At 36.3% G+C, this 14,664-nt stretch overlaps 1 protein-coding gene across 1 annotated transcript in view; it reads right to left on the bottom strand.

Annotated features, from left to right (window-relative positions):
- ADAMTS6 (ADAM metallopeptidase with thrombospondin type 1 motif 6) overlaps positions 1 to 14,664 on the bottom strand; it is a 284,847-nt gene that overhangs the window by 170,389 nt on the left and 99,794 nt on the right. The window contains exon 8 of the mRNA XM_005694638.3: positions 3,032 to 3,075. Within this exon, the coding sequence (XP_005694695.1) occupies positions 3,032 to 3,075 (44 nt within the window). The remainder of the gene's footprint in view (positions 1 to 3,031; positions 3,076 to 14,664) is intronic.

The following is a 14,664-nucleotide window of genomic DNA, read 5'->3' as shown; positions in this document are numbered from 1 at the left end:
TTCTGTGTTAGGAACAATATCCCAGTTGCACTAATTTGGAATAGTAAAAGCTATCCAATTCATATTCTTACTGACCAGAAAACTCTAAAATTGCATTTCTATTGTATCAATTAATATGAAATATCAACACTTACTACCATATTGGAACAAAGTTGAGGTTAGTATTGGATTTGCTAATAGACCATTTGCTTTTCTTACTGTTTTATGTTGAGGGGTAGGCAGGAATTGGGGAAGGAAGTAATTTCTGTCTCACAGAGTTAATAGTGATACCTTTGTCCTGCTCTTCCATTCAACTAGAAGTCTTGGGACTTGAAGAAGAGGAAGTAAAAAAAGAGATTAGTTGGGCAAGATGACTTAATTGTTTTTTTTTGGTTAATCAAAAAAAAAATTTAATGACTATTACTACTAAACTCCACAGAGAAAAAGAGAGGGAGGGAAAATACAAAAAACTTTGCAGTCCATTATCTTTTTTAAGCTATTGGGTTCAATACGATCCATAATATGGAAGAAATAAAGCCACTCTATTTGAATATTGTTTCTCTTTTGAGCTTTATGAAATCTGGTTTAAAAAATTGCTAATATTTATTGCTAAATTAACAGCATTTATATTCCCCAAATATATTATTCAACAGGTTATCTTTTTGTTGTTATTGTTGTTCTTGTTTGGTATGTGCCATATAGCCCTATTTTTAATTGAGAATTCTAAATGACTCCCCAGGGTGTATTTGCAAGCACAGATTTACTTCTGCATCTGCTATAAAATTGTTAGCTCTACTAAAAGAACAATCTAAGAAAGAACAGTTCTGGGAAATAACTACGATTTATTGAAAATACAAGGTATATCTTAACTAAAATAAAGAATTTAGATGCTAATATATTTTTTACAACTCCTTACCATTTTTTCTTTTCTTGTAAAATTAAAGCTGTCAGTTTTTATGTGTGATTGTGTTAATAAGGGTTTGATTACCATCAGGTCATTTAGATTTCCTCAGTCTGATGGCCAGTTTGCATGCTTAAATCTACTTAGCCATGTCACAATTAGTCACCAGCAGTATTAAGCAAGACAATATCCAAGAATTGGGATAAAACCAATATGAAAGTTAAAAAGACCACTCAAAAAGAAAAAAAACTGATCAACTGTGCTGATAACATATTTGCCACATATTAAATTCAACACATGTATATATAATGTAGTTCATTCAGTTTTCAGCATAAGAGATAGTATAAAAATAATTTATAATAGTTTATAATTTGACAAATATAATTTATATTATGATTGAAAATACATTGACATGTACCCAAGTATTAATATATTGATTCTGGACATTAAAATATACTAAAGCATTAGGCAGTGTTATTTATGTCCCAATGAAGAATGTATCTCAAGTATAAATAAACTGCTTTTAAAAAGCAAAATAGACTATGTACAGATCCTACATATGAATATAGCTATACGTATTTATTTCCTCAAAATATATACACTAGAGAATACAAGCTGTAGCTGGTATCCTCTTTGGGACTTAGTGGATACTGTACCTAAAACTGATTAAGTACTTAATAAAGGCTTATAGAATCTACACAGTAATAGAGGGAATAAGTTTAACTGTATAGATAATTTCTACATTAAATAATACCAGTTCATTTCTATAGTAAACACCCTTATATTTCCTTAAGTGACTTTAACAATATCCTTGCAGCATAAGGGCAGATATTACTCTTAACTTCATAGATAAGGAAACTGAAGAACAAAGAGGTAAATAAACTGTAAAAGGTAATGCACTAAAACTGTCAGAGCCAGTGGTTGGTTTTTAGCTCAGGTTCCCTTCCTTTGGATTATTGTTGGTCTTGTTAACATAATACACTATGAAGAAAACCTTTCTGATGTGAGCTTTCCTAGAAAAAAGAGCTCTTTCTCTGTTATGATTTTAACTAGCAAATTTCTCCACCATAATACTTGTCATTGGCAAACTGGGATTTCTTCTTTCACCATAAATCCTGAGGGAAATGGCCTGAGGGAAATGGTGAAAGAGAAGCCTGGGAAGGCAGGTAAAATCATCAAGAGAAATTTTAATTTCTAAAGGGGCATTTAACTGACCTCCTCAGGAAGTGAGGTTAATACCTTTTCTCCCACCTCTACTTTAAATTTGATCTCAAAATTCTCATGAAGTGCATAGGAACAGATTTATAACTATTCCTTTTCAGATAAGAAAAGTGAGACTTGTCAGAGAATCTAGAGAATTCACCTTCAGTTGCTTAACCTCTAGGTCTGTAAAAAGTCACTATGACACTGAAAAAAAAAAAAAACATAGAAAAGGCTCCTTTTTTACTTAAAATAATTCTAGTTGCTTAAAAATTTAGTTGACTTGAAAGCTACCATTTTCCCTCCTTTGTATTTGCAGATAACATTTAACCACTATGAAGTCATGCTCCACAACAATGCATAATTTTTTAAATTGTAGGCTAGTATAGAACTGCCTTAAAAATGTGATATTTAGGAAGAACAAGGAAGATAATTCTGCTCTCTCTCCAAATCTGGCTATAATATTTTACAAAATTGGATTTTTTTTCTGTACAGGTAATAAAATTTTCCAATAATATATTAATTTATGAGGACATAATCTTTCCACAAATTGGGACCAAAAGAAGTACTGTTCTTAATGTCTCTGCATGAAGTATCTCCCAAGTTTCTTTTTCCTTTCTTTTCCTGAGATTTGAAGGTGCTTTAATTTGCCCTCAAACTCTCAATATTTTTGGAAAATACATTACAGAGATGGATTATATGAAAATGAGTGGTAACTTTTGATTTAGTATTACTGTGTGATGATTTTGAAACACCTTCTAATTTGTTTTTAATCATCATTTTACTTGTTTCCTAATCAGTGACATATCCACAAAGGTCTGGTTTAATACTTTATAGGAATAATTTCAGATGTGCCAGAAATGAAAATCACCAAATTAATAATGATTAAAAACTAAAACTATTGGACCAAAAAGACAATCTGAACTATCCTCCCTTTATAAAAAAACTTACCCAGTGTTCCACAGGGCTTATTTTTATAAGTGCAGATATCATATCTATAGAGGAGAAAAAACAGAAATGAAATTTGTAATCTGATCAAATTTTTAAAATGTTTTGTATATTCATCACATTTCTTTCATGGAGCTTTGGTTGTCAGACCACAATCAGTGCAATTATAAGCAGCCAGCTGGAGTGTCGGCATTTTCAGCACTCTGGGGGACACGCCGGCTGTACTACACTCACAGCCTCTGGCTGCAAGCCAATGGGACACCTGCCAGTAAGAAAGAAAGGTTAAAGTGGATTTCTGTAATTGCAGGTTCCATAAAACCATCTACCATACTGTTTTGAAGCTAGAATAGCTTGTCTGCAGAATGCTACTGCTTCTACAAAAAGCAAACGGGTGGCTTTTTATTCCCAATATCTTTTGGACCTGCTGGAACATTTTTTTTATTATAGCCACAGACGGTATTTTATACTTCTGAGCTATAAGTAATATTTGGAATTCCTTCAACTCTAACACAGGTTCTTGTTTTTTTTTTTTTTTAAATAGGGCTAAACAACAATGGGAATAAAATTGATATCATCTGGCTTTCCTAGTTGTATATCAATAATTTAGTGTGGTTAAAATATAAACATTTTACAAAGAACTAAAAAAATAGCTCAATAGAAACCTTTCCTAATGTTGGTCAGATACTTATTCCAATGTTGTTCTACATTAAAACTCAACATAAAAAATAGAATCTATAATACTCCATATTTTAATGTATATTACATTTAGAATGCTAAATCAATATTGATGCAGACATTTAAGTACTTTTATATATCTTTTTAATCGAATCTCTAAAATCAAAAGTATTCAAACTACTAAAATGAAAATAAAAAATAAAGTTAAAAAGACTGAACATTTTTGTTTGCCTACAATTTATGCTAGAAAGGAAAAGCTTTTTTGGAAAAAAGAATAAACTTTCACCAACTACAGGAAAATCTAAGTTGGAAAAGTCTTTTTTTTTTTAATTGTATATAAATGGTTAGTCCATATCACTTGAAGAAGGGGTTAATAATCAATCTCATTCTTGTTCATTATATCAAAACGTGTTTTCAAGAAACAAATATTATACCATTGGTTATTTCCTTACAATCCCTGAAGATTCCTTTGCCTACTTTTGAATTTCAAAATCTTGATCTTGATGACTTTATATTTGAGAAAAGGGATTTCTTCTCTTCTTGCATAACTTTATCTTCTGACCATTCACACATTCATGCCCTCTTTTCCTATAATTAGTAAACCACAGGATTGCAGTACCTGGTACACTCCTAAATATAAGATAGATATCAGTATCTAGTACACACTTGAATATAAGAGAGAGGGTACTTGGTGTACTTATCAAAGCACCAGAAAATATATTCTGGGTGTCACAATCAATTTATCTTGTGATTATATGTGTAATGCCTATGACATTACATAGACACCACCCAAACCAGCAGTCTTCAACACAATGTAAACACACCTCTCATTGGTAACGCAGATACAAATGCATTACCTATTAAATGGAGCCTATTTCCAAATCATTAATTTCCATTTGTCAGTTCAGTTCAGTTCAGTCGCTCAGTCGTGTTCGACTCTTTGCAACCCCATGACTCGCAGCACGCCAGGCCTCCCTGTCCATCACCAACTCCCGGAGTTCTCTCAGACTCACGTCCATCGAGTCAGTGATGCCATCCATCCATCTCATCCTCAGTCGGCCCCTTCTCCTCCTGCCCCCAATCCCTCCCAGCATCAGAGTCTTTTCCAATGAGTCAACTCTTCGCATGAGGTGGCCAAAGTATTGGAGTTTCAGCTTTAGCATCATTCCTTCCAAAGAAATCCCAGGGCTGATCTCCTTCAGAATGGACTGGTTGGATCTCCTTGCAGTCCAAGGGACTCTCAAGAGTCTTCTCCAACACCACAGCTCAAAAGCATCAATTCTTCGGCGCTCTGCCTTCTTCACAGTCCAACTCTCACATCCATACATGACCACTGGAAAAACCACAGCCTTGACTAGACGGACCTTAGCTGGCAAAGAAATGTCTCTGCTTTTGAATATACTATCTAGGTTGGTCATAACTTTTCTTCCAAGGAGTAAGCGTCTTTTAATTTCATGGCTGCAGTCACCATCTGCAGTGATTTTGGAGCCCCCCAAAATAAAGTCTGACACTGTTTCCACTGTTTCCCCATCTGTTTCCCATGGAGTGATGGGACCAGATGCCATGATCTTCGTTTTCTGAATGTTAAGCTTTAAGCCAACTTTTTCACTCTCCTCTTTTACTTTCATCAAGAGGCTTTTTAGTTCCTCTTCACTTTCTGTCATAAGGGTGGTGTTATCTGCATATCTGAGGTTATTGCAATTTCCATTTGTACCCCTACCTAAAGTTGGTTTGCTGAAAATGCATCTGCAAGTCACCAATATTCTGTCCCTCTTTCACTTTTCATAATTGGCCTGTTTCTACTTTACAAAAAAAAGAAAGCATACTTCTCACCCTTCCCAAACCTTGTCACTGTGCATTGTTCCCCTGGGGATAAAAGTTTCCAGAGCATAATGCAAGTGGATAATTCAAGAATGCATTGATCCTAGAGGATAATCCTTTATGTGAAAAGCAAGAAAAACTGAAGGGGATGATGCTTGTTTCATCCTGGGAAGATCCTGTGTCTGTCAGTCTATCTGACTGTTTATTAGTAAATCTATCTATCTCATAATTAGAATTCAGAAGTGAGATGGTTGCCATGGAGGGTATTAACAGGCTGATTTGATCTAAAAAATAAAGACATCAAAGTCTGACTTAGCTAAGTAATTTGGAAGCTAGGAATGAGGTAGCCAGTTAGATTTTATGCAGACATTTTTTCATGACAATGAAGTAGGCACCTCCAAAGTTTTGAAAACATTTATTTGAAGCATTTACACAATATATGTTTTTAGCTATAGTCTCTGTAGCTACTTAAACTTGCAATTAAAAGTATTTTAGATTTAAAATATGCAAAGTGGTATATAATTTCTCAAAATTATTTTAGGGGTCAAATTAAGCAAAAAATTTGAAAAGCCACAGACAAACACAACTTATATTTCCACCTCTTAGCAGTCCTTTCTTATCTTCTTTTCTTGTTCTCATTTTGCCTATACCCTTTATATTGCAGTAGATGAATATTATTTCATTCTGTCATGACTGTAAAAATACTTACACAAAGGCTAAAGATACCAATAATAAAAGCTAAAGCATCCTAGACTAAGATATTTCTATTTGCATTTTCTTCAGCTTTCTCCAATCCTTTAATATATCTATAGAATTTTTCTATAAGCCATTCTATAGAGAAAGAACATAATTTCTTATTGGCTTCTTCATTCAATTCATACTCTATCCATCTCTGTTTTATACTCACAGAGAACAATTATGACCTATGCTTCACCTATAATATCAAGTACTAAAGGCAACATTTTTACATTCATTCTTTTATATACAGATGTACTGAGTACCTATCATGTGCCCAGATATAGTGCCATATACTTAAACCTAAAAATGAACAAGTAAGTTATAGTCTATTTGGGAAAAGACACATAAGCAGATAAGTTACAAACTGTGAAAAAACGATTAAATAAATGTTAAAAAGCTAAACTTACACACAATAGAGCTAATACTTGCTAGCTATTATAATTAAGATTATTGTCACAATCAAGTTATAAACAAAATACTGTGGAAATACAGATGAAGGAATGATTCCGTAATAGAAAACTAGGAAACAGATGCATATAGGACATAACATCTGAAATGGATTTCAAAGATCTAGCCAGATAAAACAGAAAAGTAAATGCATTCTAGGTAGATAATAAAATAGTCAAAGAAGCAGAGTTTGGAAAGGGTATGGCATGTGCAGGGAACCATGAAAAATTCAGAGAGGCTGAAACACTCAAAGTATAGGGTAAAATATCAGAATACGAATTTGGGGAGTTGTTGTGGGAAGGATACAGTATTAAATACTCTGAATGCCAAACAGATTTTTTTTTTTCCTACAGGCAAAAGAAACTAAAGTTTGAACAACAGGAAACATTTTTAAGTATGTTTATATGAATGTGTATACAGATTAAGTTTGCATACAGATAAGTGTGGAAGGTAAATGGTGGATATCTGAGAGTGGGAGGTAGAAGAGTGGGGGAGAATACAATGATTTTTACTCTTTTTACTATGTGTGTGTTTGTTGCTCAGTCATGTCCAGCTCTTTGCAACCTCACAGTCTGTAGCCCTGTCCATGGAATTCTCCAGGCAAGAATACTGGAGTGGATTGCCATTCCCTTCTCCAGGGGAACTTCCCAACCCAGGGATCGAACTCTGGTCTTCTGCCTCGCAGGCAGATTCTTTACCGTTTGAGCTACAAGGAAGTCTCTTAAAAAAAAAAAAAATGAAGCCTTAGCACCTGAAAAGGGACATGAACCCTGGACCCTCAGATTAAAAGTCTGATGCTCCAATGACAGAACTATCCAGGCAATGTATACTCTATTACATCCTCCCTCAGTGTTAGTTGCTCAGTCATATCTGACGCTTTGTGACCCTGTGGTCTGTAGCCCGCTAGGCTCCTCTGTCCATGGAAATTCCAGGCAAGAACAGTGGAGTGGGTTGCCACTCTCTTCTCCAGAGATCTGCCTGACCCAAAGATTGAACCTGGGTATCTCACACTTCAGGCAGATTTCTTTACTGTCTGAGGCACCAGGGAAGTCTAATAAATTTCTGTTTAGCCAAGATTTAATCGGAAAGCATTTTGGCTATATGGGCCTTTGATTATCAACACAAGAGATAACTGATAACTAGCCTAATTAATGTTTAATACATGTTACCTGCCTCCTTAGAAACCTGTCTGTGGTCAAAAAGTAACAGGTAGAATCAGACATGGAACAACAAACAGGTTCAAAATTGGGAAAGGAGTATGTCAAGGCTGTATATTGTCATCCTGCTTATTTAACTTATATGCAGAGTACATTATTTGAAATGCTGAGCTAGATGAATCACAAGCTGGAATCAAGATTGCCAGGAAAAATATCAATAACCTCAGATATGCAGATGATACCACTTTAATGGCAGAAAGTGAAGAGGAACTAAAAGCCTTTTGATGAAAGTGAAAGAGGAGAGTGAAAAAGCTGGCTTAAAACTCAACATTCAAAAAACTAAGGTCATGGCATCCAGTCCTATTACATCATGGCAAATAGATCAGGAAAATGTGGAAACAGTGTCAGATTTCATTTTCTTGGGCTCCAGAATCAATGCGGATGGTGACTGCAGCCACGAAATTAAAAGACACTTGCTCCTTGGAAGAATAGCTATGTCAAATCTAGATACTGGTAAAATGTATGGAGAGAATAACATGGAAACTTACATTACCATATGCAAAACAGATAGCCAATGGGAATTTGCTGTATGATGTAGGGAACTCAAACAGGGGCTTTGTATTGGTGAGATGAAGATGGAAATGGGAGGGAGGTTCAAGAGGGAGGGGACATGTGTATATCTATGGCTGATTGATGTTGATCTTTGATAGAAAACAACAAAATTCTTTAAAGCAATTGTCCTTCAATTAAAAAAAAATTTTTTTTTAAAGAAACCTGGACAGTGTTTTAAAAAGTAGAGACATCACTTTGCTGACAAAGGTCCACATAGTCAAAGCTATGGTTTTTCCAGTAGTCACGTATGGATGTGAGAGTTGGACCATAAAGAAGGCTGAGAGCCAAAGAATTGACGCTTTCGAACTGTGGTGCTAGAGAAGACTCTTGAGGGTCCCTTGGACTGTAAGGAGATCAAACCAGTCAATCCTAAAAGAAATCAACCCTGAATATTCACTGGAAGGACTGATGCTGAAACTGAAGCTCCAATACTCTGGCCACTTGATGCAAAGAGCTAACTCACTGGAATATACCCTGATGCTGTGAAAAACTGAGAGCAAGAGGAGAAAGGGGTGACAGAGGATGAGCTAGCTGGATGACATCACTGACTCAATGGACACGAATCTGACAGTGATGGAGAAAGAAGCCTGGCATGCTACAGTTCATGAGGTCTGGCAGTGATGGAGAAAGAAGCCTGGCATGCTACAGTTCATGAGGTCTCAATGAGTCGGACATGACTTAGCAACTGAAAGCAACAACAAATGCTGAAAACACGTTTTTCGTTGAAAAAAAAAAAGAAAATCAATGATGCTCCAGATCTGTAGACTGGCCAAAAGATCGCAGAAGTACTCTACTACTCTTCATGAACACTTACAATAATTCAGCAAACTTTGCAGGCTGTACACTAGGGTAAAGATTCTAAGATTTGTCTTGTACGTCTACTCAGTGGTTTGAGTATTACAGCGCTAACTGACAACTCTAAGAGTAATAGAATTCTGCCCCTAAAATATGTTCATGCACACATGCAATTCATTTTTTTCATACAGAGAGTACCAAAACAGCCGAAATGTCATCCAACATTACACACAAGGAGTATGAACATTTTTTGACTCCTTGCTTACTTTATAAATATTTGTATGCTTAATGAAATTTGATCTAAAACTTCCCTTCATTACAGTTGATACCATACACTCACCAAACCCTAAGAGTACGCCTGATCATATTAGCTTAGGTCAGTCTGACAATAAAAATTCCTGGCTGATGGAAGGAAGGGGTGATAAAGTAACACAAAAATAATACTCTCAGCACCCTTATCAATCTCTAATAAATCTTGACCAACCCAAATATGGCAGGAGTCCCCAAACTTGGGCCTTTGTCTAAACTACAGGCTAAGCTAAGAAATACACTGGAGTCCTAAGTAGTGAGAGAAAAGCTAAAATACAATTAGAAAAAGGTTTTCCAGATTCTGAATCTAGATAGAAAAATAGCACTTTTTCACTATGGTACTTTTTTCTTTGTTTTCTTTTCATGAAAGAATAATAAAGGGCTCAATCAAGGCAGGTGAAAAAGAGCTAAGAAAAGTGATCAAAAGGATTCTAGATAAAGCCAGATACCTAAAGGAAATCAGGGATCTTTTTGAATGGGTAGATGAATGCACACATTGTCACTTCCTTACCCTCAATTCATCAGGGTGAATTGACTGAGCAAGATCGAAACCAGAGTTAGCTAAATACCTGTTACTATAACACTGGTATACTTTTCTGCTGTGGATACTTTAAACTGTTTAATCTCCTAATCACTTTGGCTAGACAGGGCTATCAGAGGAAACTGACCAAAACGTATCATGAAGCTCCATTTTAAGATCTATACAATATAGCACTACCTTACAGTGATGTAATACCTGGGTGGGTTCTTCAGACCTTTCTTCAAAAACTACATTCCATTCTTATGCAAGTGAAACAATCATTGCAAAGAAGCATTCCTTTCAATGATTTACTTTTGAAAGTGAAATGATTCAAAATCTAAACCTTGAGTCTCATTTGTTTAACACCAAATCACAGACTAACTTCCAAACAGAATGTCCTATGTACTGTGCTGTCTCATTTTGTTCTCTTAGATGTGGTGGCAAAAGCCAAGTGATGGTGACACAGCACTTTTCAGCTTTCTTTTCATGTGCTAAGGCTCATTGTAAAAAAAATTATCTCAGTTCTAAAAACAATTGTAATAAAATGAGAAAAGTTATTTTAATCTAGTATATTTGAGAACCTGGGAATTCCAAGGTCAAGGTGGCTGCAGATTCACTGTCTGGTGACAGCCCACTTTCTAGCTTGTACACACTGTGTGCACATGACCTTTCCTTGGTGCCTGCTCTCATGAAGAGACAGAGAGCTCTGTGTCTCTTCCTCTTCTAATAAGGGCACTAATCCCATCATGAGGACTGGGTCCTCATGACCTCAACTAAATCTAATTACTTCACAAAGGCTCCACCTTCAAATATCATCATACTGGGGATTAGGACTTCAACACTGGAATCGGGGGTGTGGTTCAGTGGCTCAGTCACGTCCGACTCTGCGACCCCATGGCCATGGACTACAGCACTGCAGGGGGGATACACATTCAGTCCATAACATTTCACCCCTGTGCCCCAAATTTATGTCCTTCTCATGTCCAAATATGTTCATTCTATCACAGTAACCTCAAAAGTCTTACTGCATCCCCGTATCAACTCTAAAGTCCAGAGTCTTACCTAAGTATTGGCTAAATCAGATATGGGTGAGACTCTAGGCATAATTCATCTTGAGGCAAAACTCCTTTTCAGTTGTGAACTTTTGTAATCAGAAAAGTTATGTGTTTCCAAATGGAGGGACAGGCCTAGAATAGATGTTCTTATTCCAAAAAGTAGAAATCAGAATGAAGAAGGGGGTGATAGGTCCCTAGTAAGTCTAAAATGTAGCAAGCAATGGAATTAGACCTTAAGGCTTGAGGATAATGCTCTCTGATATGATGTTCTCCCTTCTAGAACCACTGGGGTGGTGGTATCATCCCATGGCTTCCTGAGGTGGCCTCACCCCTTCAGCTTGGCAGAGTGTTGCCCACTTGGCTTCACCCACTCAGCTTTCTGTGAGGGCCCTCCCATGCAGCTCTGCAGGGCAAAGTCTTGCCCTTTGAAACCAGGTAGAGGCAGTCTTGTTTCCCAGGCTGCACAGTCTGGGCCTGTGGTGGGAGTAGTAGCCCTGCTGGTCTCTGAATTGTCTTTAGGGTCTTTCTTCCGTTTTCTTGAAGGATAATTCACATTCACAGCTTTCTTTCATTCCATCCTATTTTCTGTTTCCTTTTGTCCCAGCTGGCAATTTTTTCCTAGTATAATCCCATTTCTATTCCTGACTGTTTAGATGGCTGAAGAGGTCTGTAGCTCAGAACCACACTACTCTCCTTGTCAAATGGTTCAGTCAGCCACACACTGACTGTTCTCTTTTGAACACGTTTCCTCACTTTTTGCAATCTGGACAGGATGAGGATTTTCTAAATCTTGAAGTCCAGATTCTTTTCTGTTTAATATTTCCTTCTTCATTTCTCTCCTTATATTTTATTGTAAGCAGTTAGGAGGAACTAAGGCACTCCTTCAATGCTTTGCTTAGAAATCTTCTCAGCTAAATATCCAATTTCTTTTCTCACAAGTTCTACCTTCTACAAAACACTAGAACACAAACATAATTTGGCCAAGCTTTTTTGCCACTTTACGACAAGTTTCAGTAAGATTCACCTTTCCTCCATTATCTAATAACCCTCACTTCTGACAGAGACATCGCCAAAATGGTCTTTCCATCCATATTTTTATCAACATTCTGCTCACGATTGTGTATTCTCTAAGAACACTGAAGCTTTCTCTATAACTATCCTCCTTTTATGAGCTCTCACCAGAATCACCTGCAAAGCCCCTTCATAGCAACTAAGCTTCTTCTGCTGCTGCTGCTGCTAAGTCACTTCAGTCGTGTCCGACTGTGTGTGACCCCATAGATGGCAGCCCACCAGGCTCCCCTGTCCCTAGGATTCTCCAGGCAAGAATACTGGAGTGGGTTGCCATTTCCCTCTCCAATGCATGAAACTGAAAAGTCAAAGTGAAGTCGCTCAGTCGTGTCCGACTCTTAGCAACCCCATGGACTGCAACCTACCAGGCTCCTCCATCCATGGAATTTTCCAGGCAAGAGTACTGGAGTGGGGTGCCACCGCCTTCTCCACTTCTAGCAGGCACCTTACAAGTTTTTCAGTCTTTACACACTACCAAGTTTTAAACCTACCCCACTTCTCAGTACCAACTGTGTAATTAGTCAGCTTGGGCTATGTAACAAAATACCAGAGACTGAGTGGCTTTATCAACAAATATTTATTTCTCATATTTCTGGAGCGAGCAAGTCCAAGATCAAGGTGCTGGCAGATCCTAGGTCTGGTGAAGGCCCTCGTACCAACTCACAGACAGCCACCTCTTTACTGTGTCCTCACATGGCAGAGAGAGAGAGGGGGCTCTGGTATTGCCATCTTATAAGGGCATCAATTTCATCATGGGGCCCTAGCCTCAAAATCTCATCTAATCTAATTACTTCCTAAAGGTCTTACCTCTTAATACTATAACCCTGGGGGTTAAGATGATGACATGTGTATTTTAGGGGACCACATTCAGTCTACAACACTACTTTAAACAGCAAATTTGATTCAATTTATGAACTTCACTGCTTAAGTTATATTTTCCCCCAAGTTACATGTTTTATAATACTTATCTCTGTATCCAAATGACCTTAATTATCTTGGAAAAGTTACTTGCTAACATTTTTGAACTCCTAAAATGCAAACAACCATATGTATATTGTCTGACAAAGGGACATAATTATTATTATGTGAATACCTTATACACTAGTCCTCAAAGATACGTCAGTTATTTGTTTAATAAATATTAGACATATTTAGCTACTAGTTCCTGTCTTATGTCAGATGTTACCCATGTTTTTGCTCATGGGATGAAATAAAGATTTACCTTTAAACTGTAAAACACAACTCTGGTTATTCACATTATAATATGAATTTTCCATTCAGTCTACTAGGATTTTTCTATTGGGAAGCATAAAAATAGTTAGCAAACAATGATTTTGCAAAACAGTCTCCCAACTATTATAGCAAAATGTTGATCGACCTGACAAGATTGAAACTTTCATATGTAAGTTATAAAAGGCCTACCAACACAGGATTTTCATTACTTTACAATCACCAGTAGCCTCAATTCAAAAGATTATGATTTTGGTCCTCCGGGCCTATCCTCAATAGCGTTTTAATCTTTCTACATCTCCTGGTTATCTAACAAATTTTCTCCTTGATTGCTTTGTCACTAAATCATGATATATTATTTTCCATGAATAAATTGTTTCTATATTTCTACACGTTCACAAAAATTAGGATATTGCATTGTTTGCATTCAGTTAGTTAACAATATATTTTGAGCATATTTTTATGTTAGTAAAGAAATATGCACATCATTTTAATGACTTTATCAAATTCTACTGTAACAAAATTTATTTAAACAATTTTCTACTGTTGAAAACATAAATTTTCCTAAGTTTTCACTGAAATAAACTTAACTGCAATGAACATCACTATGTTTTGGCACATTTATCTGATAATTTTTTTCATATTAAAATCCTAGAAAAGAAACACATTTAAGGATTATTATTCATATTGTAATGATCTCATTCGTGTTCACTTCAATAACCTTAGGTCTACCTCCGTCCCCTCTCTACAATCAAGTTGTATTTGTCTTCTTTTGGTTTCCTGAACATATCATATTTTCCCCCATTTCACGAACTCTGACCTTGCTCTTCCCTCTATTTGCAACACTTTTCAACCAACCTTACTCTCTTTGCTGGGTTACTCTTACTAATCTTTCAAATTCCTAGTCAGTGCAGTTCCTCAAGGAAGTCTTCCCTGACTAGATGAGGTTTCCCTAATTAATACCTGTGGAACTCCCTAAATTTTTCCTTCATAACTTTCCATACCTTTTCCTTTCCATCAGATGGGTATTTTGATATGTATGTCTTCCCACTAGATTGCAAATTCTTTGAGATTAGAGACTAGACTGTTTGCTCATTACTGTATCCCAGTACCCAGCAAAAGGCCTGGCACACAATAGGTATTTAGTGTTTATAGAATTAATGTCCTCTAGAAAAATATCCCATTTTTGTGAACGTGTAGAAATATAGA

The sequence above is a fragment of the Capra hircus genome, chromosome 20, assembly GCF_001704415.2.
Source record: "Capra hircus breed San Clemente chromosome 20, ASM170441v1, whole genome shotgun sequence".
NCBI classification, from domain to species: Eukaryota; Metazoa; Chordata; class Mammalia; order Artiodactyla; family Bovidae; genus Capra; species Capra hircus.
The sequence above is the reverse complement of the archived record's forward strand: the minus strand, read 5'-3'. Positions and strand labels throughout refer to the sequence as shown.